Here is a 25,564-nt window from a genome sequence, read left to right as displayed (position 1 = left end):
ATTCCCCCTCCATCTTCTTTCCTCTTCCCATGGCTCTCTTTTTTGCTATAAGAGCCTTTCTCCCTGATCTCCACCTTTTGCTGGACCGACTCTCTCCCCATGCTTACCTGCCTTCCTCCCTTCTCCTCACTTCAGATCTCCTGGAGAAGTCCCGGGTGATCTTCCAGCTGAAGGCTGAGAGGAACTACCACATCTTCTACCAGATCCTGTCCAACAAGAAGCCAGAGCTGCTGGGTGAGCCTGCGCAATGCCTCGATGCCCCCCTGCCCTCCCCAGGCAGGGTGGGTGTCTTCCTTCTCCTCACCTGCCCCTGTTCACCTCCCTCCTCCTTCAGTCTGCTCAGGTCTTCTCTTCCTTCCCCATCTCAGATCTGCCTGTGTCTCCTCCTGCCTCCCTTCCCGCTTTTTCTTTGTCATATTTCTTCTCCTCCTCCTGGTTGTCTTTCCCCTTCTCCTCTTTGTGCCTCCCCTGCTCCCAGGTGTCACTCTCCCACTGTCCTCCCTCCCCAGTCCCTTGCCTACTTTTTCATGTCTTTTGGATTCTCTGCATGGTCCTTGCTGACTCTCCTCCTCTCTCCCTGCTCCTGGTCCTCTCCTCCATTGTCCCTGCCCCACCCCCACCATGCCCTTCTCCCAAACCTTCTCCGCCCATCCCCTGCCCTCTCCCATCCCCTTGTCCCCTGCCCTGCTCCTTGCCTGGACAGACATGCTGCTGGTCACCAACAACCCCTACGACTACGCCTTCGTGTCTCAGGGAGAGGTGTCTGTGGCCTCCATCGACGACTCCGAGGAGCTCATGGCCACGGATGTGAGTGGGGAGGCAGCGTGAGAGCTCTCGAGGGGTCCTTGCACCACCAATTCAACCACCCTCCTTGCCTCTCTTGCTCTGTCTCAGAGCGCCTTTGACGTGCTGGGCTTCACTCCTGAGGAGAAAGCTGGAGTCTACAAGCTGACGGGCGCCATCATGCATTACGGGAACATGAAGTTCAAGCAGAAGCAGCGGGAGGAGCAGGCCGAGCCGGATGGCACCGAAGGTGCGGGCAGGGGTTGAAAAGGCCTGAGGTGCTGGGTGTTCGCCTGTCATGAGGAGAGCGTCCACTGGGAGCAGGGTCTCCCGTGCTGGGTCCACAAGTGGCACTTTTCAACAATTCTTGAAGAGCTAGGCTGACAACCTAGTTTATTAAGGTTGTTAGGACCATGATAGAGAAAGTGGGGGGGAAACCACAAGTATGAAAAGCACGTGGTCAGAGGGCAGTACCTCATCCCAGGAGTAGGGCCCTCACACCACCCAGCCCTACCTCCAGGCTTTCTCCTCGTTGGAGCCTAGTCAGAGGCCACCCACTGTCCCCAGACAGGCTGGTTCCTGGGGACCTGAGGCCTGTGGGGTAGATGGGTGGGGTGAGAGCCAGAGAGAGGCAAGGAGGTCTGAGAGGCAGGCAGACAGAGAGGTCCCCCACAGTCCTGCCGACACTTCAACCCCAGCTGCACTGACCGGAAGTGATTTGGGGATGTCTCCTCCTGGGCCCAAGACTCACCCAAGCTCAGGAAAGCACAGACTCTGAGCCCTGCACATCTTGATCGTTACTGCAGTGTGTACATGGAGGGTGCCCAGCCCTTGCATGAGCCCCTTTCAGGCCCCGTGCCGGGTTCTGTTTGGGAGGGCCCGGGGTCAGGGTATAGCTTGGCATTAATATGTCACATACTTCGCTGGGCTTCAGTCTCTTCCTCAGTGAAATGGAACAGTCCTTTCTAGCTCACTCTGGGGCTGTTATAAGAATTCTTTGAGAAGGGGATGTCAAGGTGTGAACAGGACTAGATAAATGCCCAAAAACATTTCTCTTAGCCTACCTTCAAGGACCCTTTCTTTGTGTCAGAATGCCAAGCCTGGGTTTCATGATAGCGTGTCATCAGCTATCACAAAACTCTTGAAATTGAATCAAGAGTTTCCTCTTGATTTCCGCCAAATAGAGATTGTATGTTGGGTGGCACAGGTGGAGAGCTGGGGGGGCGGTGCCTAACATGCTGTTAGGAACCTTGATTTCAAGTTGGTCACCACGTGGATTAAGAGTGGAACAGGCCCAGTCCTGGATCAGATCCTGGGACGGGAGCAAAGGAGGCAGGGAGCAGAGCACATCTCCTCTGTCAGCCACAGTCCCTGCCCTGGAGACAGGAGAACGTGCTCACAGCAATGCTAGACAAGGGCCTGGACCAGGGACACCGAGCAGATGTTAAAGACAGAGGCGACAGGAAGTGCGAGGTGGTGGGAGGTTCTGGGCAGACTAGGAAGTCTAGGCTCCAGCCTGACTGCACACTGGCTACGTGCCCCTGGCAAGCCTCGTGCCCTTCCAGGCCTGGATTTGCAACTCTTTAGTGAGAGCCATTGGACGCAATGCTTCAGAAAGGCTCTGGCCCTGGATCAGGAAAAGAGGGTCTGCCCAAAGTCCTTGCTTACTACCTCTTTCCTTCTCCACCAGATGCCGACAAGTCCGCCTACCTCATGGGGCTGAACTCAGCCGACCTGCTCAAGGGGCTGTGCCACCCTCGGGTGAAAGTGGGCAACGAGTACGTCACCAAGGGGCAGAGTGTACAGCAGGTGTACTACTCCATCGGGGCACTGGCCAAGGCCGTGTACGAGAAGATGTTCAACTGGATGGTGACACGGATCAATGCCACCCTGGAGACCAAGCAGCCACGCCAGTACTTCATAGGGGTCCTGGACATCGCCGGCTTCGAGATCTTCGACGTGAGTGGGGGGAGCCCAGGCACATATGCGCCTCACTCGTTCGCACCTGTGACCATCGTGGCCACTCGCGGGAAAGGCAGTGGGGCTCAGGGGTGACAGACGCCTCATCCCGTCTTCCAGGGGAGCTCCCCTTCCCTGGCCTGACGGGGGAGGGGACCAGCCACACCCCCGGCTGGGCTTGGGCGCGGGCCTGGCTGACCGCACCGGCCCCCCCAACCCCTGCCCGGCTGACCCGCTCCACCCCCGCCCCTGCAGTTCAACAGCTTCGAGCAGCTGTGCATCAACTTCACCAACGAGAAGCTGCAGCAGTTCTTCAACCACCACATGTTCGTGCTGGAGCAGGAGGAGTACAAGAAGGAGGGCATCGAGTGGGAGTTCATCGACTTTGGCATGGACCTGCAGGCCTGCATTGACCTCATCGAGAAGGTGCGGCCTCCCCCCGCTGCCTGGCGTCCCAGACAGAGTGGCAGCATGGTCCCTTCTACAGCCGAGAAACTAGAGTCCCCAGAATCCCCAGCCTCTCTCAGATCCATCTTCTAGCCACTGTGAAGTCACCAGCGTACATGGGATGAGCCCCGTTCTCCTCTCCCGGGACGTAAGACCTTGTCCTGTATGGCGGTCACCTCCCAGAGTCTGAAGAAGGAGATGTAGTGAGAGAACTCCTGGCCCGCTGACAGCCCATGAGAAGCGTCGTTCATGGAAAGATCCTAGGCTGACACTAGAGACATTTGGCTTCCCACCCTCTTCCTGATAGCTGAGAAGGAGCCTGTCTTCAGCCCCTCTTGTCCATAGACTCAGAGGAGACAAGAACGGAGCTGGTGTGAGGTTCCCAGTGCTCGCTTTGCATTTTGCTAGTACGGACCAGAGCCCGGAATAACTACCCTCACCCAGCCAGCCAGTGCCCTTCAGAAAGCAGGATCTTCCCAGAAGCTCTGGGTGGCTTTGCAGGATGCTGCTCTCCCAGAGATCTCAGAATCCCCTGGAAATTATATAGAAAAGAGTGTGTGTGTATGTGTGTGCACACATACACACGTGTTTACATGCATTTTTCCCGGAAGGCATCTTAAGTTTAATCAAATTGTCATTAGGATTCCCGCCCCAAGAAAGGTCAAGAGCCACCATACTCTCTGAAGAGCAGAATGGACCCCTCTCACCATCCCACCATATAGGCAGAGGTCTGGCCTGCCCCATAGTCTGGCACTTCTGACACACACCTGTTCCTGGGGCAAGGAGGCTTCCAAGAAGAAGGGACTTGCTGCAGGGCCTTGGGGACCTGGCAGGGCAGCTGGGAGCACAGGGCGCTTCACGAGGTCCACTGAGGCAGAAAGAGGTTATAGGCCAGATCTGAATAGAATTGGATTTAGGTTAATTCTGAGAATATCAGGTTCCTATGTTGGGACAAGAGGTGCTTGCACAGACACTCTATAGCCTGCCAGCTCTACTGGGCTGTAGTTTTTCCTCTGGCAGGTGTGGGACTCTGGCAACCAGGGAGGGCGCGCAGTGATGCTCTCTCTACTTTCCCTCTCTGCTCTCAGCCCATGGGCATCATGTCCATCCTGGAGGAGGAGTGCATGTTCCCCAAGGCCACTGACATGACCTTCAAGGCCAAGCTGTATGACAACCACCTGGGCAAGTCCAACAACTTCCAGAAGCCACGCAACATCAAGGGGAAGCCGGAAGCCCACTTCTCCCTGATCCACTATGCCGGCACCGTGGACTACAACATCCTGGGCTGGCTGGAGAAGAACAAGGACCCGCTCAACGAGACGGTGGTGGGCTTGTACCAGAAGTCCTCGCTCAAGCTCATGGCCACGCTCTTCTCCTCCTATGCTTCTGCTGATGTCGGTAAGAGGGCAGCCCCTGCACTGGGCCAGAGCAATTCTGAAGTTGCCAGGGACCAGGGTCCCACTGCTTCAAAGCACAGGACTCTAGAGGCAGAAGGGAGCCCACAGGCCATGGGATGGGGGTCAGGAGATCTCACAGCAGTCGTTCTGCAGCTGATCTGTAGAAGGGCCATTTTCCACTTGGTGTGATGGATATTGGTGTACGTGTCGAGTGTCTCCTCAAGACTGTGAACAACCGGAGGTGAGTGAGGGTGACGCACGCACCACTGCCCCGGGCCCAGCATAGATCACTGAACATCTGGTAGCACAGGTGAGTGTCCCGTTCAGAGAAGGAAGAGAAAGGGTGTGGCTTGGGACGAGGAGGAAGAACTGCAAGAAGGAAGGTAGACCGTGGAAAGAGGCAAGCACGAAGGGGGGGAGAGCACTCATACTATTACGCTATCTCAGCACCTACTCTGGGGCAAGCAAGCTTGCCTAACCTCCTTCCCAGCTTTTAGAGGCAATTACTGTTCTCCTCGTGGGAACACTGAGACGTGGAGAATCACTCTGTGAAGTCACACCGCTAGTGAGAGGCAGAGCCCTGCCCCTGCCTGAGGGTTCCTCCGCTTTCAGACTCTGGCTCCTCACCCCTTCTCTTGTTATTAGGGGACAGCGGGAAAGGCAAAGGAGGCAAGAAAAAGGGCTCATCCTTTCAGACAGTGTCAGCCCTCCACCGGGTAAGAAGGGCCCAGAGATGCTAGGGGGGCCTGCGGTGGGCAGGCCCGACCCTGTGGCTGTGTCGCCCTAATCTGCTTCTCTGAGTCTGGGGAGGAAAGAAGCTGCCGAGTGGTCATTTGGGGCACGAATGTTCTCCACAAGCCTGAACTCACATCCTAACTTATGTGACAACTCTTGGTCCCTGGGAGAATTCTGGAGACAGGTTGTCAGGGGCCCAGGGCTCAGGGACCAAAAAGATGGTCCCTGTGGCTCCTGACTCCCCACTCTCATCCACCCCCAGGAGAATCTGAATAAGCTTATGACCAACCTGAGGACCACGCATCCTCACTTCGTGCGCTGCATCATCCCCAACGAACGGAAGGCTCCAGGTGAGTGATGCGGAAGGGTCTAGTCTGGGGAGGGCGCTTGGCATCCGCTTGCCCTGAGGCTGACATCGTCTCCTCTTCTCCTCTCCTCCTGCTGCAGGAGTAATGGACAACCCCCTGGTCATGCACCAGCTGCGCTGTAACGGGGTGCTGGAGGGCATCCGCATCTGCAGGAAGGGCTTCCCCAACCGCATCCTCTACGGGGACTTCCGGCAGAGGTGGGTACAGGGAACAGGGGGAGCCCGCGCAGACTTGGTGGGGAGGGGAGTCCCCAGGTGGCCCCGAATGCTGTGGGCAGAGCAGATCGGTGCAGAACGTGGGTGACTCGGGGCACCTGTCTCTCCAGATACCGCATCCTGAATCCAGCAGCCATCCCCGAGGGCCAGTTCATTGACAGCAGGAAAGGGGCAGAGAAGCTTCTGGGCTCCCTGGACATTGACCACAACCAGTACAAGTTCGGCCACACCAAGGTGGGTCTAGAGCTCCCCGGGGTGGAGCTGCGGAACGTGCAGCCACCTTGAGCGGAGCAGCTGGGAGTTTGGAAAGCAGGCCTCCGATTTCTGGCTTCCTGTATTAACCCAAGGGCTGGGACCCAGGCCTCCTTTCTGTCTTGTTTTTCATATTTCACGTTGAAGTCTAGGATAGATGGGTGATGGCTCCCCTGGGAGCCTCCTACCCTCTTCCTCCACCCCGGCTACCCATCTCTGAGGCTGCAGCCCTCTTGCCTGCAGGTGTTCTTCAAGGCGGGGCTGCTGGGGCTGCTGGAGGAGATGCGGGACGAGAGGCTGAGCCGCATCATCACCCGCATCCAGGCCCAAGCCCGGGGCCTGCTCATGCGCATTGAGTTCAAGAAGATGGTGGAGCGCAGGTGAGGCGAGGGAAAGGGCGAGGCTCTCCCAGACATGTAAAAGGCAGACAAGCAGAGCTAACTGGTGTGACTCAGAGACCTGAGTTCAAATCCTGGCTTCACCACTTACTAGCTGGCTTGAGCAAGTGACTTTACCACGCGGGGTCTCATTCTGAATTCTTCTAAAAAAGAAAAATCCGCGTAAAGAATGAGAAACCATTTAAAACACTAGCTTGACAAAAATCAAGAAGTTTGACCCACGGCTTACAAGTATGTAAATTAGCACAACCCTCCTGGAAAGCAATTTATCGTTATCTTTTAAGATGGACAATTGCAGGGTCTCCTGGCTGGCTCAGTCCATAGAGACACAGCTCTTGATCTCGAGGTCATGAATTTGAGCCCCATTTTGGGCATAGAGATCCCCCCCAAAAAAAGATGGACAATTGTATACCTTCCAATTCTACTCCCAAGTCATTCCCACAGAAACTCCTGCATACGTACAGCATGAGACGAAGAAGAATCTTCATAGCAGCGTTGGCCAAAATAGCAAAGATCTGGAAACAACTCCAATTTCCATCTCCAGGGGGATGGGTAAATAATAGTACAGTTGTTCAGTGGAATATTATAAAGCAATGAAAGGAGGGACTTACAACCACATGGTACAATATGTTTGAACCTCAAAAGCATATTGCTGAGTGAGCAAAAGCAAGTCACCGAAGGATACCTATAGTGTAATGCAATTTTATAAAACTCAGAGATAATAAAAAATAGTGACATACTGTTTAAAGAGACTGGGTGGCTCAGTCACTTAAACATCTGCCTTTGGCTCAGGTCATGATCCCAGGGTCCTGGGATCGAGCCCCACATCCAGCTCCCTGCTCAGTGGGGAGTCTGCTTCTCCCTCTCCCTCTGCTGCTCCCCCTGCTTGTGCTCTCTTTCTCTGTCAAATAAATAAATAAAATCTTAAAAAAAAAAGACATACACATATATGGTTAAAGTATGTTTTGAAAAAGTAAGGAAATGAAAAACACAAGATTCAGGGTCGTGACTGCTTCTGCTAGGGGGACCAGGAAAGGGGATGAGGAGAAGCACACAGGGAGAGCCAACACTGGCAATGCTCTAGCTGCTGTTTGAAGGATTGATAGGCTCATGAATCGTCATTTTGTTTCATGCTTCATAACTTACATATATACTATAGATATTCTTACATGTGAAATATAATTTTTTTTAACATATCTGAGGTTCTTATAGGATTAGAAACACTGAACTTAGTGGACACTCAAAGAGTGGTGTAGCTTTCATTACTACTGACGCCCCAGTAGGGAAGACATAAACTGCCCTTTCATTGCATTAATTAATAAATATTTATTGAGCACTTCCACGTTCAGTGTGATAATGTTGGAGTGAGGGTGCGTATCAAGGTAACAAGACAGGGCTCCTGCCCTCAGGCCCCATGAGCTTGTTTAGAGGGGCTGGGAGCCGAGTGCAGTTGGGCCCGTGCTCTGGAAGGACTCTTTCAGAGTGCCTCTTCCTGCCTCCGTGCTTCCTTGCCAGGGATGCCCTGCTGGTAATCCAGTGGAACATCCGGGCCTTCATGGGGGTCAAGAACTGGCCGTGGATGAAGCTCTACTTCAAGATCAAGCCCCTGCTCAAGAGCGCGGAGACGGAGAAGGAGATGGCCACCATGAAGGAGGAGTTTGCGCGCCTCAAAGAGGCGCTGGAGAAGTCGGAGGCTCGCCGCAAGGAGCTGGAGGAGAAGATGGTGTCCCTGCTGCAGGAGAAGAACGACCTCCAGCTCCAAGTGCAGGCGGTGAGGCCACACGATGATCTCTTCATTCCTCCCCTGGATTATAGCCCATCTCGTCCCCAGGAACTAAGATGCTGGATCTCTTCTCACTTTAATCACCAACTCTCCTCTCTGTCCTCTTCTCCCAGGAACAAGACAACCTCAATGACGCAGAGGAGCGCTGCGACCAGCTGATCAAGAACAAGATCCAGCTGGAGGCCAAGGTGAAGGAGATGAACGAGAGGCTGGAGGACGAGGAGGAGACGAATGCGGAGCTCACTGCCAAGAAGCGCAAGCTGGAGGACGAGTGCTCTGAGCTCAAGAAGGACATCGATGACCTGGAGCTGACGCTGGCCAAGGTGGAGAAGGAGAAGCATGCAACAGAGAACAAGGTGAGGGCAGCTCCTTCTGGCCCCAGCCCAGGTCTTCTCAGGATTCCTAGACCACGGTGTGGTCCTGGTCCTTGGCACTGGACATCCCCATAGATGTCTCCAGGCCAATGACCTCTGACCCTAAAGGAGATGGGGTTCTTGGTCGACAGGTGAAGAACCTGACAGAGGAGATGGCTGGGCTAGATGAGATCATCGCCAAGCTGACCAAGGAGAAGAAGGCTCTGCAAGAGGCCCACCAGCAGGCCCTAGATGACCTTCAGGCTGAGGAGGACAAGGTCAACACACTGACCAAGTCTAAGGTCAAGCTGGAGCAGCAGGTGGACGATGTGAGTAGTAAGAGCCATGCTCTGTCTCTCTCAGGTCAGGATTTTGCAGGCAACATCAATGGCCAAGGGGTTCCTGATACCTAAACCAACTTCTATGACCCCTGGGGCCTCTGGGCTCTCTGCAGTTCCTCACTAGGCTGGGGTTCAGAATTTTTTGTACTTGCAGGGATTTCTCTGATGGTTTGCCCTCCAATCTCACTGGGCTTTGAGTTTAGAAGGAAGCAGAAGAGCCTACACTGTGGATCTCAGGTTTTCTACACCTTGTTTATTATCTTCTTCCCACCAGCTGGAGGGATCCCTGGAGCAGGAGAAGAAGGTGCGCATGGACCTCGAGCGAGCAAAGCGGAAGCTGGAGGGCGACTTGAAGCTGACCCAGGAGAGCATCATGGACCTGGAGAATGACAAGCTGCAGCTGGAAGAAAAGATCAAGAAGTAGGAGCCTGGGTTGGCCAGGGAGGGCTAGTGGAGATGTCTGGCCTGAGGGTTAGAGCACAGGGTGCTGCACCCCCACTGGCCATGACCGTCCTGGGCACAGTGTGAATGAGGAGGTCAAACGACCCTCCTGCATTCACCCTCTGGGCAGGGGGGAGGGGACTGGTCCTGGCATGCCATGGCAAGAGAAGAGAATGGGTACAGAGGAAGGAAGACCACCTGTCACTCACCCCCCCCCCCACTTCTCCTCCAGGAAAGAGTTTGACATTAATCAGCAGAACAGTAAGATTGAGGACGAACAGGCACTGGCCCTTCAGCTGCAGAAGAAACTGAAGGAGAATCAGGTGAAGTTCTTTGCGGTGCAGCCAATGGGGAGCTCAGTGGTGAGGAGCTGAGGATGCAGGCGCTGCTTAGAGTTCTAGACGGTATCTAGAACTCCAGGCAGCCTTGGAGACCCCACCAGCCCTCACCCGGCACTGGGGAACACTGGCCTTCACCCATTAAAGCAACGATGTCTTATTTTAGCAGGCTTTTTGGGGGAGGCAAACAAGCCTACTAAAAGGGCTGTCTTGCTGACCTGCGCCCTGCCTCGTGGGTATTTTGCTCCAGTGCAAATGACAGGGCTCGATTCTCGTCTCACCCTTCCTCTGGTACTTCTCCCCTCTGCGTGGGGGTGCGAAGGGCCTTCACAGAGCCCCTCCCTATGGGGTGCTCTGATCATACTCTTCCCAGGTACTGATCCCATGATAGGCAGTCAACTCCTACAACCCTGAGCAAGTCGCTTCCTGTTGCCGAGCCTCCAATTCTCTTCTCATCCGTGAAATGAGATAATAACACTTGCCTTACAGAGGACCAGGGAGATAATGCTTCTAAAACCTCTTTGTCAGCTAGCAGTCAGCCAGCCACTAACAAAAAGGTGTTCTTTTGTTTTCTCCATGGCCTTCTCATCCCTCTCCAGGCGGAGAATAAATTAATAGCCACAGTCTCCCTTACTTTTAGTGCACCCCTGAATTTTAATGAGCTTTTCGTCCTGTGTTTGTCAGAAGAGCCCTGGAAGCAAGGAAGGCAGGCACTGCCACCCCCATCTTATAGTTATGGAAGCTGCATGGCCAGGTCTGGACAGAGTGGCCCCAAGGACAACAGGCATCAGCTCTTGGAGGCAGGGCCTTAGCCTCTGATTTGCTGGTCAGACAGTGGCTGTTGGAGACAGCTCACCCCCCGCCCCGCCCCGCCAGCATTCCGGTCTACAAGTGATGCATGGACACAGCTCCACTCATGTGGGGAGCCGCTCAGGGGCTGGCCTGCCTTTGGTGATAATTTGCCCTCCCATTTCCCAGAGTGCTCCTCTGGGTTTTAGCGAGAATATGAGGACATCCTCCAGGTTCTCCTGTTTGGGTCAAGACAGACTCTTTGGCTCTTAGATCCTCAACAACAGTGCTGTTATCCTCACCAGGTCTTGGCAACAGGCTGTGGCTCCTCCTTCTTCCTGCCCAAGGTCTCCCGCACAGCCCCGCCTTCTTCATCCTGGGAGCAGAGGCATGGTGGGCCTCTCTCTCCTGCTCCCCGGACCCACCCACACACATCCCGTTAATACAACCACAAGCACCGGTGCAGGGATCCCACTGATCGATGCTCCCCTTTGCTCCTGGCTGGTCAGGGAACAGACCAAAATGACAGATGGGACATTTTCCCAATTTAGTCAAGGCCAAGGCTAAGGCCAAAAAATGAGGTAGGGGCATGATGATGATAAGGGCAACCTGCTAGTACTCCCCTGGCCTGGAAGGGAATAGTCAAGGTGGAACAGAGCCCAGACATAAATAAGGCAAGCCCTAGAAAGCGAAGAATATGGTTGCCTGGACTTTGTGTTGAACTTAGAAGATTACAAAAGTTTTGATTGTCTTAAGGCATATTGTTGCAAATATTTGTAAGATACAAGCGTGGGCTTTCCTGCCTTACATTTAGCAGAGCAGAGCCTAGTGAACCTGCGGAATCTTTGAGATTCAGGATCTCACAGGATCTCCAAATCCCCATCAGAACATAGATTGTCAGGATTGAGGGCTGCAGATTCTCAGACTGGGTCGAAACGCCTTGAGGGTTCAGCTTCGGCCAAATTGCTGTTGATGGCCTATACATTCCAGAATGTCTAGCAGCACCCCTGGCTCCACCCACTAGATGGCAAGCGAACGTGGGTACAGACCTCACCAGCTATTCCTTTTGGCACAAAACTTTCCCTAGTTAAGACCGATTGCTCTAGAGGGACATGAATGTTCTAGAGCTCTGGGGTGGGGGCTCCGATGGGCGGCTCCGGGCAGTGGGTCTGAGCCCTCCGTGTCCCCGGCCAGGCTCGCATTGAGGAGCTGGAGGAGGAGCTGGAGGCTGAGCGCACCGCCAGGGCCAAGGTGGAGAAGCTGCGCTCAGACCTGTCCCGGGAGCTGGAGGAGATCAGCGAGAGGCTGGAGGAGGCCGGAGGGGCCACGTCCGTGCAGATCGAGATGAACAAGAAGCGCGAGGCCGAGTTCCAGAAGATGAGGCGGGACCTGGAGGAGGCCACGCTGCAGCACGAGGCCACGGCGGCGGCCCTGCGCAAGAAGCACGCAGACAGCGTGGCCGAGCTGAGCGAGCAGATCGACAACCTGCAGCGCGTGAAGCAGAAGCTGGAGAAGGAGAAGAGCGAGTTCAAGCTGGAGCTGGACGATGTCACCTCCAACATGGAGCAGATCATCAAGGCCAAGGTGGGCCGCCTGCTCACCTTCCTCTCCCCCTTATCCCCCACAGCGGCCTTCCTTCCACGTTCTCGGCCCTGTCTTCCCATTGTCACTCCTGCATCACCCTTTGCTCTCTGTCTTGCTCTCTCCCTCGCCCTCCCTGCCTCCACCCACAGCTCCTCACCTTCCCTCCTTTATTTCACGCACCCCCTTCAGACTGCGCCCTCCACACCTATCCGTTTCACCCCCCTACACCCTGTGCTCTCCCCACCTTGACCCTCCCTTCCTTTGTCCACCCAGCCCCTTCTCCATGATCAATTGTCCCTTTATGCCTGAAGGCAAACCTGGAGAAGGTGTCCCGGACACTGGAGGACCAAGCCAATGAGTACCGCGCAAAGCTGGAAGAGACCCAACGCTCCCTCAATGACCTCGCTACCCAGCGAGCCAAGCTGCAGACCGAGAATGGTGGGTGCCCCTAACCGGCCCTGCGCCAGCCCTAGGGTCAGGCACCAGTTGCCGCCTTCCACAGCCCCCAGACTCTCTCTTGTTCCCACCTCCAGGTGAGCTGTCCCGGCAGCTGGATGAGAAGGAAGCCCTGATCTCCCAGCTGACCCGAGGCAAGCTCTCCTACACCCAGCAGCTGGAGGACCTCAAGAGGCAGCTGGAGGAGGAAGGCAAGGTGAGGCCCAGCTAGGGGACAGTGGGACAGGCTTGATGGCAGCCCTGGGTAAATTACATCAACACCAGGGATGGAGCCCGGAGGCTGGAGAGAAGCCTCTGTCTGTGGTGGAAAGGCCCCCCAGTCTAGTTTCCTCTATCCTCCAGCTAAGCCACGCCTGAACATCATCGAATGCTTCTTTCCTTATTTGCAAGGGGTGGGGTGGGCAAGCTGGAAAGCTACTCCGAGATGCTGAGATTCCACACCAGCCTTCACCCCGAAGGAGCAAGGCTGGGCTTGTTTGAAGTTCATGCATCTGAAAAGGATCTAGAGAATGATGGGGGGGGCATTCCCTTCTCACCTTCCTTGGAGATAAGCACTCCTCCCAGTGCCCGCCCCCCGCAGGCGAAGAACGCGCTGGCCCACGCGCTGCAGTCAGCCCGGCATGACTGTGACCTGCTGCGGGAGCAGTACGAGGAGGAGACGGAGGCCAAGGCCGAGCTGCAGCGCGTCCTGTCCAAGGCCAACTCGGAGGTGGCCCAGTGGAGGACCAAGTACGAGACGGACGCCATCCAGAGGACCGAGGAGCTCGAGGAGGCCAAGTGAGTCCCGGGCGGCCCGCCACCCTGATTCTAAAGGCGGAAGGAGCAGGAGGACCTGGGGTGGGGGCAGGCCGAGCGGGCACGGGAAGGAGACCTGAAGAGGGTGGGAGAAGTCGGGGTGGGGTTAATCGACGTGCTTGAAAGGGAGCCTGGATCCTGGCCTCTGAGTGAAGCTGGCTGGCCCTGACTTACTTCCTGTGACGCACGAGCTTTTGGCTCGGGTTATACCTGGCGCTCGCGTATAAGACGAGCAAAAAGCTTGTTGGTCAGAGGAGCTTCCATCGATCAGCCTGGTGCGGGGAGGGCTGGAGGCCGCCACGTGCCCCTACACACGGGGGGACGCTCTGGTCCACCTGCCTGCAGGCTTGGGTCCCTCGAGGCTGGGGCGTGGGCCTGAAGGGCTGCTCCGGGTCCCAAGGAGGTGTGCGGGGGGGTGGATGGGGTCACCTGGTCTGGGGAGGAGGGGGTTCCCGCTGTTCCCAGGTAGAGTCACACACACACTAACCGCCCTGGGCAGGAAGAAGCTGGCCCAGAGGCTGCAGGACGCCGAGGAGGCCGTGGAGGCCGTCAATGCCAAGTGCTCTTCGCTAGAGAAGACCAAGCACCGGCTGCAGAACGAGATCGAGGACCTGATGGTGGACGTGGAGCGCTCCAACGCAGCCGCCGCGGCCCTGGACAAGAAGCAGAGGAACTTCGACAAGGTGGGCCTGGGCTGGAGGCCTCCACCAGGGGCACAGCAGGGAGGCCAGCATCACCATGAAGCCAGGGACCTCCTCCTGGGGGGCCGGGGAGGAGGCTGAGCCCCGCCGAGGGGCCTGGGGGGGGGGGGCTGGGGCTAGGGGCTGCGCAGTGAGCCGGGTCCCCACAGATCCTGGCCGAGTGGAAGCAGAAGTATGAGGAGTCGCAGTCGGAGCTGGAGTCCTCGCAGAAGGAGGCGCGCTCCCTCAGCACAGAGCTCTTCAAGCTCAAGAACGCCTATGAGGAGTCCCTGGAGCATCTGGAGACCTTCAAGCGGGAGAACAAGAACCTTCAGGGTGCGCTGGGGCCTGAGAGGCCAGGGAGGGGCTGGGGGCAGGGAGGGCCACACTGGCGCAGGGAGAGCTCAGGCTTTGAGCTTTCTGGCCCTCTGACCCCCAGAGGAGATCTCCGACCTGACCGAGCAGCTGGGAGAAGGAGGGAAGAATGCACACGAGCTGGAGAAGGTCCGCAAGCAGCTGGAGGTGGAGAAACTGGAACTGCAGTCAGCCCTGGAGGAGGCTGAGGTGAGCCTGGCTCTGCCTGCACCCCTACCTCGTACCCTCTCCTACCCACTCCCTCTTGTCTCTGACTCCCCACTCTCCTTCACCCCGGGGGGTGACACTGACCCTAAGACAAAATTTGTGAGCTCCTTTTTCTCAGTCTACCCACTAACCCATGACTGCCTCCAAAGCCAAGGTCTGCACCAGGGAAAACATCACAGTTTGGTCACAGGCCAAAAGGTTGTGTTTCCTACCATGTTTATAAAGTTGAAATACGGTCATCGTAATAACCCGTCAGACAGTAGGTGGGAGTGTGGGCTTCAGACTCACACAGATCTGAGGATGAAACTTGGCTTCAGGACCTCCACTTTGTCACTGGGCAAGTTTCTTAACCTCTTCTTATTTCTAATGGAATTAATTGTACATACCCATAAGATTTTATGCATGATTGTTACTAAGATTAAATGAGGTCAAAAACTTAAGCACATAATTCGTATTTGCTATTGTTACTGTTCATTTTTAGAGAACCTAGGGAGAGCCCTGAGTTTGGGGGCTTCTTTTTTCACTGAAGGGTAAGTGACCCAGGAAACAAAAATAAAGTTTGCATATGTGGTTATAAAAACCTCCCCCTTTTCCATGATACTTAGAAGGTCAGGATTATGCGGTGTAAGCACTAGACCGTCCTGGCAGGTGGGAGGTCCAAGTCCTTTCCTTGACAGAGGAAGCCCGGAGCATCCTGGGAGCCAGGTCCCACCTCCTGCGCCTTCTCGCAGACCTTCCTTTCCAAGCTGTAGTCCTGGCTGATACCCTGTGTCTACTTGGCCTCCCTCCCCACCTCGCCCCGTGCCCTGACAGTGGGCCTCAGACCCTCTCTCCCCACCCCCTGCCAGGCCTCCCTGGAGCACGAGGAGGGCAAGATCCTGCGCGCCCAGCTGGAGTTCAACCAGATCAAGGCGGAGATCGAGCGCAAGCTGGCGGAGAAGGACGAGGAGATGGAGCAGGCCAAGCGCAACCACCTGCGGGTGGTGGACTCGCTGCAGACCTCGCTGGACGCGGAGACACGCAGCCGCAACGAGGCCCTGCGGGTGAAGAAGAAGATGGAGGGCGACCTCAACGAGATGGAGATCCAGCTCAGCCACGCCAACCGCATGGCCGCGGAGGCCCAGAAGCAAGTCAAGGGTCTGCAGAGCTTGCTGAAGGTACGGGGACGCTCCCGAGGCGGGACGTCGCCGCACGCGCACGCGCAGTGCGCGCTGGCGTCCACGCGGCCGCGCTGGGCGGTAGCGCGGGCAGCGGGCTCCTCCCGGCTCCTGCAGGGACTTCCCGACCCCCTCCTGATGCTCCCGGCCGGCAGCCGGCCTCGCCCCGCGGCCGCCTGATGGGCCCCGGCCAACCCCTGTGGCGTGCCCGCCCTCCCGGTCTGCAGGACACCCAGATCCAGCTGGACGACGCGGTGCGCGCCAACGACGACCTGAAGGAGAACATCGCCATCGTGGAGCGGCGCAACAGCCTGCTGCAGGCGGAGCTGGAGGAGCTGCGGGCCGTGGTGGAGCAGACCGAGCGCTCCCGGAAGCTGGCGGAGCAGGAGCTGATCGAGACCAGCGAGCGGGTGCAGCTGCTGCACTCCCAGGTGAGCGGCCCGGGCCACACGGAGATTGCCGCCGAGGGGCAGTCTGGCAGGCCTCCGGCAGCTCTGAACCGGAGGCCCTGAGTGAGGGATGGCCAACGACTTCATCTCCTGGGCCACCCCTGCTCTGCTGGTCCTGGCTGCCGGAAGCAGTCCCTTGAGCAGGGGGCCTGCATTTCAGAGCTAATGGTGCCGTGATTGGTTGGGGGTGTCCAGCAAAGTCACCAATCTGGGAGTCGTGCAATGCTTGCTGGAATTTGGCATCCCTGATCTAGAGGACAGCCTCCAGCTGGCTCTGTCAAGACGAGATCTGGGGAGTTTAAAGGAGCACAAATGCATCCACATGCAAACTAAATTCTCGATGGAACGCCATTGTTCCGCAGTCCCATACGCCCTGTCACCAGCTGTTCTCCGCAATGAATTTTTTGTGGCCATCGCACGGCAGGGTCCCGTGGGGCGCTCTTCTGTAATCTAGTACGTGTGGGAATGACATCATGCACTGACCCCTCCCGTCCTCCCTACTCCACAACATTCTTTCTGAAACTCTAATCATTTCCAGGATATCGTCCTGGTAAAAAAAGTTGTTCCCATTTTCCTTGGACTGTTTTCATGCTCCTGAATAGACACGTTACTAAAGAGTCAGAAGTAGAACTGCAGACTTTTTGCTGCTTGAAGTCTTTCTTCCGAGCTGAGTAATTTTAGATGTAACATCTAGTACATATCTGTTTTCATAGGAAAAAGAAAAGCAGATACAAAACATGGAATGTAAAGTAACAAAGATACAACAGATAAACAAGGAATAAACAAAAGCAAGACATTTCTTTTAGAATGACTAGTTTTGGGGGGCGCCTAGGTGGCACAGTCCATTAAGCCTCCCACTCTTGGTTTGTGGCTCAGGTCATGATCTTGGGGTCGTGGGATCGAGCCTCATGTCGGGCTCTGCGCGCAGCATGGGGTCAGCTTGAGATTCTCTCTCCCTCTCCCTCTGCCGCTGCCACTCATGCGCTCTCTCAAATAAATAAATCTTTAAAACTAAATAATGAAAAATAAATTAAAAATGACTACTTTTAGTTTTCTGTGGATAAACGTGGAGAATCTAGTAACAAAGGATATATTGGATGGTTTTCTCTACCTGTATCTAGAACACCAGCCTCATCAGCCAGAAGAAGAAGATGGAGTCAGACCTGTCCCAGCTGCAGACAGAAGTGGAAGAGGCGGTGCAGGAGTGCAGGAACGCCGAGGAGAAGGCCAAGAAGGCCATCACCGACGTGAGTGCGCGCTCCCCTCTGCCCCCACCGCAGACGTGAGCAAGGGCCCTAGGTCCCGGCTAGGCCCCCGCGCCCTGAGCTGACTTGCACAGAAACAAACGCTGGATCAGGAAAACGGTGACCCTCGAGGGACAAGGGGCCCTGGGCCCCATTCTTTTAGAACCGTCTTCTGTGCCCAGGCTGCCATGATGGCGGAGGAGCTGAAGAAGGAGCAGGACACCAGCGCGCACCTGGAGCGCATGAAGAAGAACATGGAGCAGACCATCAAGGACCTCCAGCACCGGCTGGATGAGGCCGAGCAGATCGCCCTCAAGGGCGGCAAGAAGCAGCTGCAGAAGCTGGAGGCCCGGGTGCGGGAGCTGGAGAACGAGCTGGAGGCCGAGCAGAAGCGCAACGTGGAGTCGGTCAAGGGCATGAGGAAGAGTGAGCGTCGCATCAAGGAGCTGACCTACCAGGTGCGGGCATGGTGGCCGCTCTGGGGGGCAGTCAAGAGTGGATGTGAACTCGCTTCCCCTGCCCCCCTTCCCGGCCCACACGGGCCCCACGCACAGCCACTGTCCGGGAATGCCAGTCAACCCCCTGGCACCGACTTCTTGAGAAGCTGTCTTTAGATTAATTTTCTTTCACATTCCCTTGAGTCCGTTTGGCTTGAGTCCATGATTTTTTCTAGCGAGTGGAGAACCTGCCTCTACTTCCTGAAAGCTCTTTTAACCAGCATTTCCTCGGGTTTTTTTTTAAGAACCCAAAGTGCCATGAAGGCTTTAGGACAGTCCGCAGAATCCTTCTACCGGCCCAAGAGGGAAGGACATAGTATGGAACTTTCTGGATAAAAGTCAGAGATGGGAAAAGACTCAGACCTTCTATGGAACTTGTGGGACGACAGATAGATGGCCTTAGATAAGGATGATCCCAAAATGTTCTAAGACCTGCACCTTTGTAGCTCAGAGCTTTTGGCCTTGACCTGTTATTTTCACAGTGCGCCTGGGAAGGAAGGACAGAGAAACGGGGTATTGGTCCATTTGACAGCTGGATATGAGGCACGAGAAAGAGATACAGCTGGAGAACAGCAGGTGTATCGTGTTCCTAAGTGGGGGTGGCACCCTAGCACATACAATGACGATGACATAGACATGATCAGGTGACATTAGAGCCAATGATCCTGGTGCCCAAATCTGCCCAGTACGATATATATAGGATAGGTTAGAATGGTCTATGACAGTTCCCCCTTCATCCTGTGTTCCTCGTTGGTCCTCTCAACTCACTCTAACACCACTGGCCGAGAGCGTTTGTGGTCTTCCAGATGAAGGAATTCCATTTGGTTCTGGGCCCCTTGCCCCACTTCCAGCTCTAGGGCCACAGCCCTCTTTGCTTTTTAGATCCGGACTGAGGACCTTTGACCAGAAGTGGAGGCAGAGGTGGAATCCACCACGCCCCTCCTTTTTTTTTTTTTTTAAGGTTTTATTTATTTATTTATTGGACAGAGAGAGAGACAGCCAGCGAGAGAGGGAACACAAGCAGGGGGAGCGGGAGAGAAAGAAGCAGGCTCATAGCGGAAGAGCCTGATGTGGGGCTCCATCCCGTAACGCCGGGATCACGCCCTGAGCCGAAGGCAGACGCTTAACCGCTGTGCCACCCAGGCGCCCCAACCACGCCCCTCCTTGACCGGGCCCAACGGAGGGAGGGGCGGCTAAGGCCTGGGGAGAAGAGTGACCAAGGGGAGGGAGGGGACAATGATTGCCCTTGCCCCCCCCCCCCGCCCCCAGACGGAGGAGGACAGAAAGAACCTGCTGCGGCTGCAGGACCTGGTGGACAAGCTGCAGCTGAAGGTCAAGGCCTACAAGCGCCAGGCCGAGGAGGCGGTGAGTTCATGGTCTTCTCCACTCTGTCAACATACCTCCCAGGTGTGGGAACCAACGGGCGTCGGCCCCGGCACAGGGACTAGCCGTTTCACGTGTCCCGCGTGCTCAGAGCTGGGTCAGGCGCTCTGAGCGAGCAAAAGCGATGCCTACAAACTGCTTAGGACCCCTACACCAGCAGACCGGAGAGAAGGCAGTGGAGCCGCTAAGCAGGGCCCCCGAGCCACACAGCGCCGAAGGCTAGAAGGTGGCTGTGGAATCGTGGACCTGACCGTAGGGCGCAGGACTGGGTGGGCAGAAATGTGTGAAAGTAAGGTGTCGATGAGCACACATGTGCAGAAACCCCAGAGCCGGGAGTATCTGTCAGCATCAGCGCTGGGCAGGGGCTGTGAGGCTGGATTCTGAATGGGAGAGGACCAGACAGCACATAAATCATCTCAGGCAGTGGGTGGCCAGGCAGGATTCTGAGTGCTGGGCGAGCTGAGGAGGGTGCCAGCCAGGAGCAGGATACCCTTGGCAAGGCCGTCGCAGGAACATAGTTGAGGGGCGAGAGCACTGAGCTCCTGGCTCAGGGACAGGGAATCCCTCCGACTGGGAGGCTGGGAATTTCCACGCCGCCCCCCCCCTCCTGCCTCTCACCTCATCCTCCCATCCCTGAACCCCCACAGGAGGAACAGGCCAACACCAACCTGTCCAAGTTCCGGAAGGTGCAGCACGAGCTGGATGAGGCCGAGGAGCGGGCGGACATCGCCGAGTCCCAGGTCAACAAGCTGCGGGCCAAGAGCCGGGACATCGGCGCCAAGGTGGGTCCCTCCGCTGGGCCTCACTGGTCGCCCCATGTCAGCACGTCCACCAGCATCAGTGCCCCTCAGAATGGGCCCTCCTTACCCTATATTGTGACAGACCTGGGGGTCCCACAGCACCCCTACCTGAGAATCCCCTTCCTGGTTGAGCAGCGCATACGGACTGGAGCCCTTGAAGAAAGCCCAGTCCCACTCCCTAAACTACAAGGAGCCCTGTGAGACCCAAGATCCCTGAGGCCAGAACCTCTCCCTCTAAAGGCCTCCCCTTTAGGCCCCTGAAAGCCCTAGAGATTCCTCCCCACACCCTTCCTCCCTCTTGCCAGCTGCCACCTCACACCTTTTATTCCTTTCTCAGCAAAAACTGCATGAGGAGGAGTGACACGCCTCAGGAACCTCACTCTTGCCAACCTGCAATAAACATGAACGCCAGACTCTGCCTGCGCCCTGTCCTTCCCGCCGCCGCCAGCCAGGGGCTGTCCTAAAGCTCCCGGGAGGAGGGAGGCCCTGCCCCTGTGTTAGAGCCGTGGGAGCCAGGGCATCCCACATCCACAGAGGATGCAGCCGAGGCCCAGAGAGGTGAGGTGTCCTCCCTGAGCCCTGGTCAGAAGGAGAGAAAACAAAGGTACCAGAAGGGTGAGCCAATTCCCTGTGCCGAGACACAGAATTTTAGTGTCAAAGCTGAAGCCCCCCTCCTCCCACCCCGGCTCTGGGCCGCAGGGTTAGTTAAAGGTGTTCCGTTCCCTCCCAGCTGAATTTCCCTCTGATACCAGGAGAGGCTCAAGGCTCGCTGGGGGTGGAGGTTTATAAAGGGGTTGGCACAGGTCCCATTCTGGCCAGCCCCTTACGAGTAACTCACAGGGAGCCCCAGCCCGGTCGGTGGTGGCCCAGGTCTGACCTCAGCCTCTGTGGTCAGCACCTCACCGAGAGGGGATCCTGAGACCGTGGGGCCGGCCGACACTGAGCCCGAATCAACAGGCAGTGTGGACCAAAGCTGAGCACTGCTCGTTTCTTTCTGGCCTCTCACACGGGCGCAGGTGGGCACAGGTGTATGGGCCGGTACACACCTTAGATCATACTTCCACTCTCTCTGAGCTCCCACCAGGGACAGTCTAGCCCAGGTCATACAGCTGCCCAGGGGACAGGGCTGGTCCTGGCCTCATTCTGCTCCAAGCAGATCCCTGCCGCCTGCTGGGCTTCGTAGCCAGGTTCTCCTAACCACTCCTTCTCATCCCTTCACCTGGCGCCCCATCTCCCAAACTGCCCTGGCTGAGCCCCGGCTATGCCTCCCCTAAAGCCTTGACCCCACCTCCCCCAAGGGTGGCCAGTCAGTGCTGAGAATGGACTATGCATAGAGCCCTGAGAATGGGAGCAGAAACCCAGAGAGACACAAAATCCAGCTGGTTCTAGCCCTGGAGAGGCTGCCAGTCCTGGTGAGGAGCCAGGACATGAGGACAGGAAAGTTGGAGAAGTCAGGCCGAGACAGACCCATGATTATCACCAAGGGGAGCAGAGCCACTCTACTGGAGTTCCAGGGTCAGGCAGGGCTTGGGGGCTGGGGCCTGCCTCTGGAAGGAGTGCTTCCAGAAAGAGAGGAAGGTATTTCAGAGCAGGAGCAAACCAGCGTTAGAGGGCTAGCAAGCCAGCTTGTATGAGCCACTGAGTTAGGCCATGTGGGTGGGCAGGGTCATCCCGGCTGCCCTGGACCATCATGGGTCAGGCAAGGCTGATTCCTGGGCTGTGGCCGTATCTGCTCTCCAAACAACCCCAGCCAAACCCTCCCACAGCATTCGCTGTGGGCAGTCATGACTGCCCTTCACTAGGCTGTCTCCTTCCCAGGCTGTGAGTGCCCAAGGACAGGCCCACCTGTCACCTCTGAATCCCTGCAGCCCAGCACAGGGTCCACACACAGGAGATGCTCAGGAAATGTTCGCTGAGGCACTGGCAAGCTAGGAGACCGGACCCACTGGTGGAGGGAGCTGGAGATGAGGCTGGGCCATTTCTTTGAGTTACCGGGAGCTCAGTACCGTATCCCAATCACCTGTAAAGATGTTAGGCAAGCTAGGTTCTAGTCCCAGCTCTGTCACAAGTGAAGAGGTCACTTTCTGTAACTGGGCTTGTTTTTTCTTTGTGAAATGAGTGCATTGGACGAGCTGATATCTAGGAGCTCTTCCAGAGCCAACATATTGGGAAGTTCTGCCCTCACCTCGTACCACAGGCTGACCTCTCTCCTGGGGCCTACGGGCCAAGTCCCCCCCTCACCACAAGGGGGAGCTCTACACACGCCCCAGGCAAGCACCTGGCTCCAGACACTAACAAAATCTGCGTGTGCGAGTGTGGCAGGTGGGCACTTACACGGGGAAGGCTTGTGCCTTCTCAGACACAGGACTCCAGGAGCACACCAGGCCCACCACAAAGTGGCCTGGCACACAGAGATCGTGGAGAGGAAGTTTGGTGTTGAAGGAAGCCTTCAGCACCTTCAGTCCAGCCCCCCTTCCTCGCGGCTCAGACCTGGTTGCAGACGAGGGACCATGACCTGCTCCAGGCAGCATTTTTGTGAATACTCCCTGGCTTTCCTGGTCTGCCTAATTCCTGCAGAAGAAAAAGACTCACCAGTAGGATTCGAATCTTTTAATTTGGGAATGACCAGCTTCTTTCTTCCCCCCCCCCCCCCACAACAGCCCCTTCCTGGTAGGGCTTCATCGGGAGCCAGATCTCAGAGCACTGAGCCCCACAGACAAGTCCCTGGTGACTTCTCAGGCCAGACTGCATCTCTGAAGGCCTGGCTGGGGGCAGCGGGCTGTGGGCTAGTGAATCCAAAGGACATGTGTCTGGGCTGCACTGTTCCTTTTGTCTGGCTGGGCCTAGGAGCCAGGTAGCTCGGGGTCACTGCTGGTCCTCTGTGAATATGGAGCCGGGCAGGGAAGGGCATGTCAGCATCCGGTAGCCAGGGCAAAGGGTGGAGGGGGCATGTCCTCTCCCCAGAGCACAGACACTCACCCTGGGTGGTCCCGGGAGCCATCTCAGTCCGGTAGATCTTGAAGGCATCGTAGGCAAAGACGGAAACCAGGATGATGCCAAACACCTGTGGGAGCAGGCGTGTAGGAGCGGGGATGACACAGCGAAGGCGCCGGCCATCACGTGCTACGGAGAGGGAGGTGCGCGGTACGGGGCACGGGGCGTGAGCCAGAGCCCGGGGCGCCGGCTTGGGGTGGTGGGGAGGCACCGAGAGTGTGCAAACACCAGCCAGAGGTCCTTAGGGCCTGGGGAGCTCTGTGGGGCTGGACTCACAAAAGCAGCAATGGCAGCTCCATCCCGGGAGGTCACAGCTGCAAAGGAGACCACCAGGAAGATGATGATGGCACTGACACAGCGCAGGAAGTCCTGGGGGGCCGGGGGGTGCGGGGTCAAAGGGAAGTCAGAGGCCAAGAGAACATCACCCTGAGGTTTTCCAGGCTGGTCAGAGGCTTGACCCTCAGGCACCATGAATCCCTACACGGAGATACCCCTGGACACGATATAAAGCACTTGAGAGTGAGCGAGCGAGCCAGGGAAGGGACGCGGGTGAATGCAGAGCGGCCCCGACCAGGAGCCGGGAGCCCGGGTGCAGCAGGGCTGGGGCATGCGGCCCGGGAGGGCCAGGGCAGGGGCGGGGCCTTCGGTGAGTGGGAGAGCCGCTCTAGGGGGCCTGCACCCCCGCTGGCAGTGCCCTGTACTGACCAGGGACAGGAGAGAGGCTGGGAGGGAAAAGGACAATCTGCCTTCGGAGAAGAAAGGGACCAGAACGGGGGCGGGGGCGGGGTCCCTCACCAGACAGGGCCAGTTCAGCCGATCCAAGCGCAGGTGGTACTGGGTGGCGTAGAGGAAGAGGAAGGCGAGCGTGATGAAGAACTCCAGCAGCGCGGCGGCCATGTAGGCCGAGATGGAGGCCGTGAAGCAGATGAAGATGACGAAGGTCAGGGCCTGCAGGACCGAGTGTGTGAAGCTTACCAGGAAGGGGACCCAGGCCCGGCCAGATTCTTTCCCTTCCCTTCCTCGGGAGCTCCCCGGGCTGGCCCCCACCACCCATCCTTGCAGGTCTCCCCATCCCTGGTAGGGGAGCCACACTCCAGGGCGTTCGCCCAGCCAGGGCAGTCTCCAGCTTCGCGGCTCCCCCTGCCCGGGGATCCCAGCAACCCCAGCAGTTCGACTGAGCGGCACCCCTCCAGGGGGCGCCATTCTATGGAACCCACAGAAGAGGGGCCCTGCTGAAGCCCAGGGTACAGGGTGAGCACCAGCCCCTGTTGTCACGGCCACAGCAGCCCTGCACCCCGGCAGGGAGGCCCTATCCCACAGTACTTTGCCCACGCCTGGATGTCTGAGACTCCTTTAAACAAGGACCGAAACAAGCCTTCGGTTCCACACCAGGAGACGAGGGTAGAAGGCACGTGCTCCAGGCTGGACTCTAAGGGTCCCTGCAGCTCTGCCGATGTCGGTGACATATATGCAGCCGACTCAGGCTGACACTACGGTCTTGCTAAGTGACAGCGGAAGATCCTGTCCCCAGAACAGATGCTCATGGGAGCAGACACAGATAAAGGGGGGCTGCAGGAAGTATGCCCTTGATGTCCTAACTTTAGTTCTTCCTGCTGTCACTGAAGCTGCTGGAAGGGCCTTCAGATAGAGAGGCAGCCAGAGGGCAGGCGGGGAGGTGAGGGCAGGGCAGCTGGGGGCAGGGGGGTGTCCAGAGAGCCCAGGAAAGGGGGCCGCCGAGGGGTGAGCCCAGTGGGGGCACTGGGCAGAGAGAAGGGGGTGTGGGATCAAACTGGGAGAGATGGAGGCGCCAGGTCGGGGAGGTGGCTGTTACCAGCTCGGTTTCCAGCAGGATGCCTTTGACGGAGGAGAGGAAGGTCTTGTCCACAGCGAAGCCCTGGAGCCCCGCGGCTGCCCCCTCTGCGGGGGGCCCGTCCCGGCGATCCCGAACACTGAGCATCTCCGTGGGGCCCACCAGACACAGCCCCCGCTGCCACCAGCCCGAGAAGGGAACTGGGAAGACGGAAACCTGGAGAGATGGGGAAGCAAACAGGAGCAGGGAGGCACTTTGAGAAACCTGCAAGAGAAGCAGGCAGGCCGGCTAGGGGCCGCCGGGGAGGCTTGCCCAGATGGGCCTCCTCCCAGCTGCCCAGAGTGCCCTGCTGGTGCCTGCACTGGCCCCCCGGGAAGCACATGGGGAGGGGAGGGGCAGGGCGGGGAGGAGTGGTCAGCCCTCGCCTTGCTGAAGCCCAACCCTGCCAGGAGAAGGGGAACAGGGAGGAGGGGGGAAAGGAGGTGGTCCACACAGAAACTGGGAGGAGCTGGGAGGTGAGCCGAGAAAGGAGTT

General features: G+C 57.1%; 2 protein-coding genes across 4 annotated transcripts in view; one reads left to right on the top strand and one right to left on the bottom strand.

The window, feature by feature from the left end:
* MYH6 (myosin heavy chain 6) overlaps window positions 1–20,427 on the top strand; it is a 24,409-nt gene extending 3,982 nt beyond the window's left edge. The window contains exons 8-36 of the mRNA XM_045802717.2: window positions 136–234; window positions 704–807; window positions 895–1,033; window positions 2,474–2,742; window positions 2,998–3,168; window positions 4,278–4,587; window positions 5,232–5,302; window positions 5,584–5,671; window positions 5,769–5,886; window positions 6,015–6,138; window positions 6,400–6,536; window positions 8,070–8,325; window positions 8,451–8,693; window positions 8,843–9,019; window positions 9,306–9,451; window positions 9,705–9,795; window positions 11,794–12,183; window positions 12,495–12,621; window positions 12,717–12,835; window positions 13,220–13,416; window positions 13,934–14,117; window positions 14,285–14,450; window positions 14,554–14,678; window positions 15,545–15,853; window positions 16,081–16,284; window positions 17,424–17,549; window positions 17,729–18,004; window positions 19,313–19,408; window positions 20,074–20,427. Coding sequence (XP_045658673.1) covers window positions 136–234; window positions 704–807; window positions 895–1,033; window positions 2,474–2,742; window positions 2,998–3,168; window positions 4,278–4,587; window positions 5,232–5,302; window positions 5,584–5,671; window positions 5,769–5,886; window positions 6,015–6,138; window positions 6,400–6,536; window positions 8,070–8,325; window positions 8,451–8,693; window positions 8,843–9,019; window positions 9,306–9,451; window positions 9,705–9,795; window positions 11,794–12,183; window positions 12,495–12,621; window positions 12,717–12,835; window positions 13,220–13,416; window positions 13,934–14,117; window positions 14,285–14,450; window positions 14,554–14,678; window positions 15,545–15,853; window positions 16,081–16,284; window positions 17,424–17,549; window positions 17,729–18,004; window positions 19,313–19,408; window positions 20,074–20,427 — 5,216 coding nt within the window. The remainder of the gene's footprint in view (window positions 1–135; window positions 235–703; window positions 808–894; window positions 1,034–2,473; window positions 2,743–2,997; window positions 3,169–4,277; window positions 4,588–5,231; window positions 5,303–5,583; window positions 5,672–5,768; window positions 5,887–6,014; window positions 6,139–6,399; window positions 6,537–8,069; window positions 8,326–8,450; window positions 8,694–8,842; window positions 9,020–9,305; window positions 9,452–9,704; window positions 9,796–11,793; window positions 12,184–12,494; window positions 12,622–12,716; window positions 12,836–13,219; window positions 13,417–13,933; window positions 14,118–14,284; window positions 14,451–14,553; window positions 14,679–15,544; window positions 15,854–16,080; window positions 16,285–17,423; window positions 17,550–17,728; window positions 18,005–19,312; window positions 19,409–20,073) is intronic.
* Window positions 20,225–25,564, bottom strand: CMTM5 (CKLF like MARVEL transmembrane domain containing 5). Of its 3 annotated transcripts, XM_045802716.2 has the most exons (7): window positions 25,052–25,397; window positions 24,016–24,168; window positions 23,497–23,589; window positions 23,206–23,290; window positions 22,561–23,105; window positions 22,072–22,246; window positions 20,225–20,616 (listed from the first exon to the last, which is right to left on the bottom strand). In XM_045802716.2, the coding sequence occupies exons 1-5, from the start codon at window positions 25,175–25,177 to the stop codon at window positions 23,092–23,094; spliced, it is 471 nt and encodes a 156-aa protein (XP_045658672.1). In that variant the 5' UTR covers window positions 25,178–25,397; the 3' UTR covers window positions 20,225–20,616; window positions 22,072–22,246; window positions 22,561–23,091. The 3 variants fall into 3 exon arrangements, with proteins under 3 accessions (XP_045658672.1, XP_045658671.1, XP_087715136.1); XM_045802715.2 differs by having other exon boundaries at window positions 20,225–22,246; window positions 25,052–25,564; XM_087859010.1 differs by having other exon boundaries at window positions 20,225–22,246; window positions 23,497–23,534; window positions 25,052–25,458.

Source organism: Ursus americanus, chromosome 35 (assembly GCF_024610735.1).
Source record: "Ursus americanus isolate L20-20 chromosome 35, mUrsAme1.1.p, whole genome shotgun sequence".
NCBI lineage: Eukaryota > Metazoa > Chordata > Mammalia > Carnivora > Ursidae > Ursus > Ursus americanus.
This window is presented reverse-complemented; position numbering and strand designations above follow the sequence as displayed.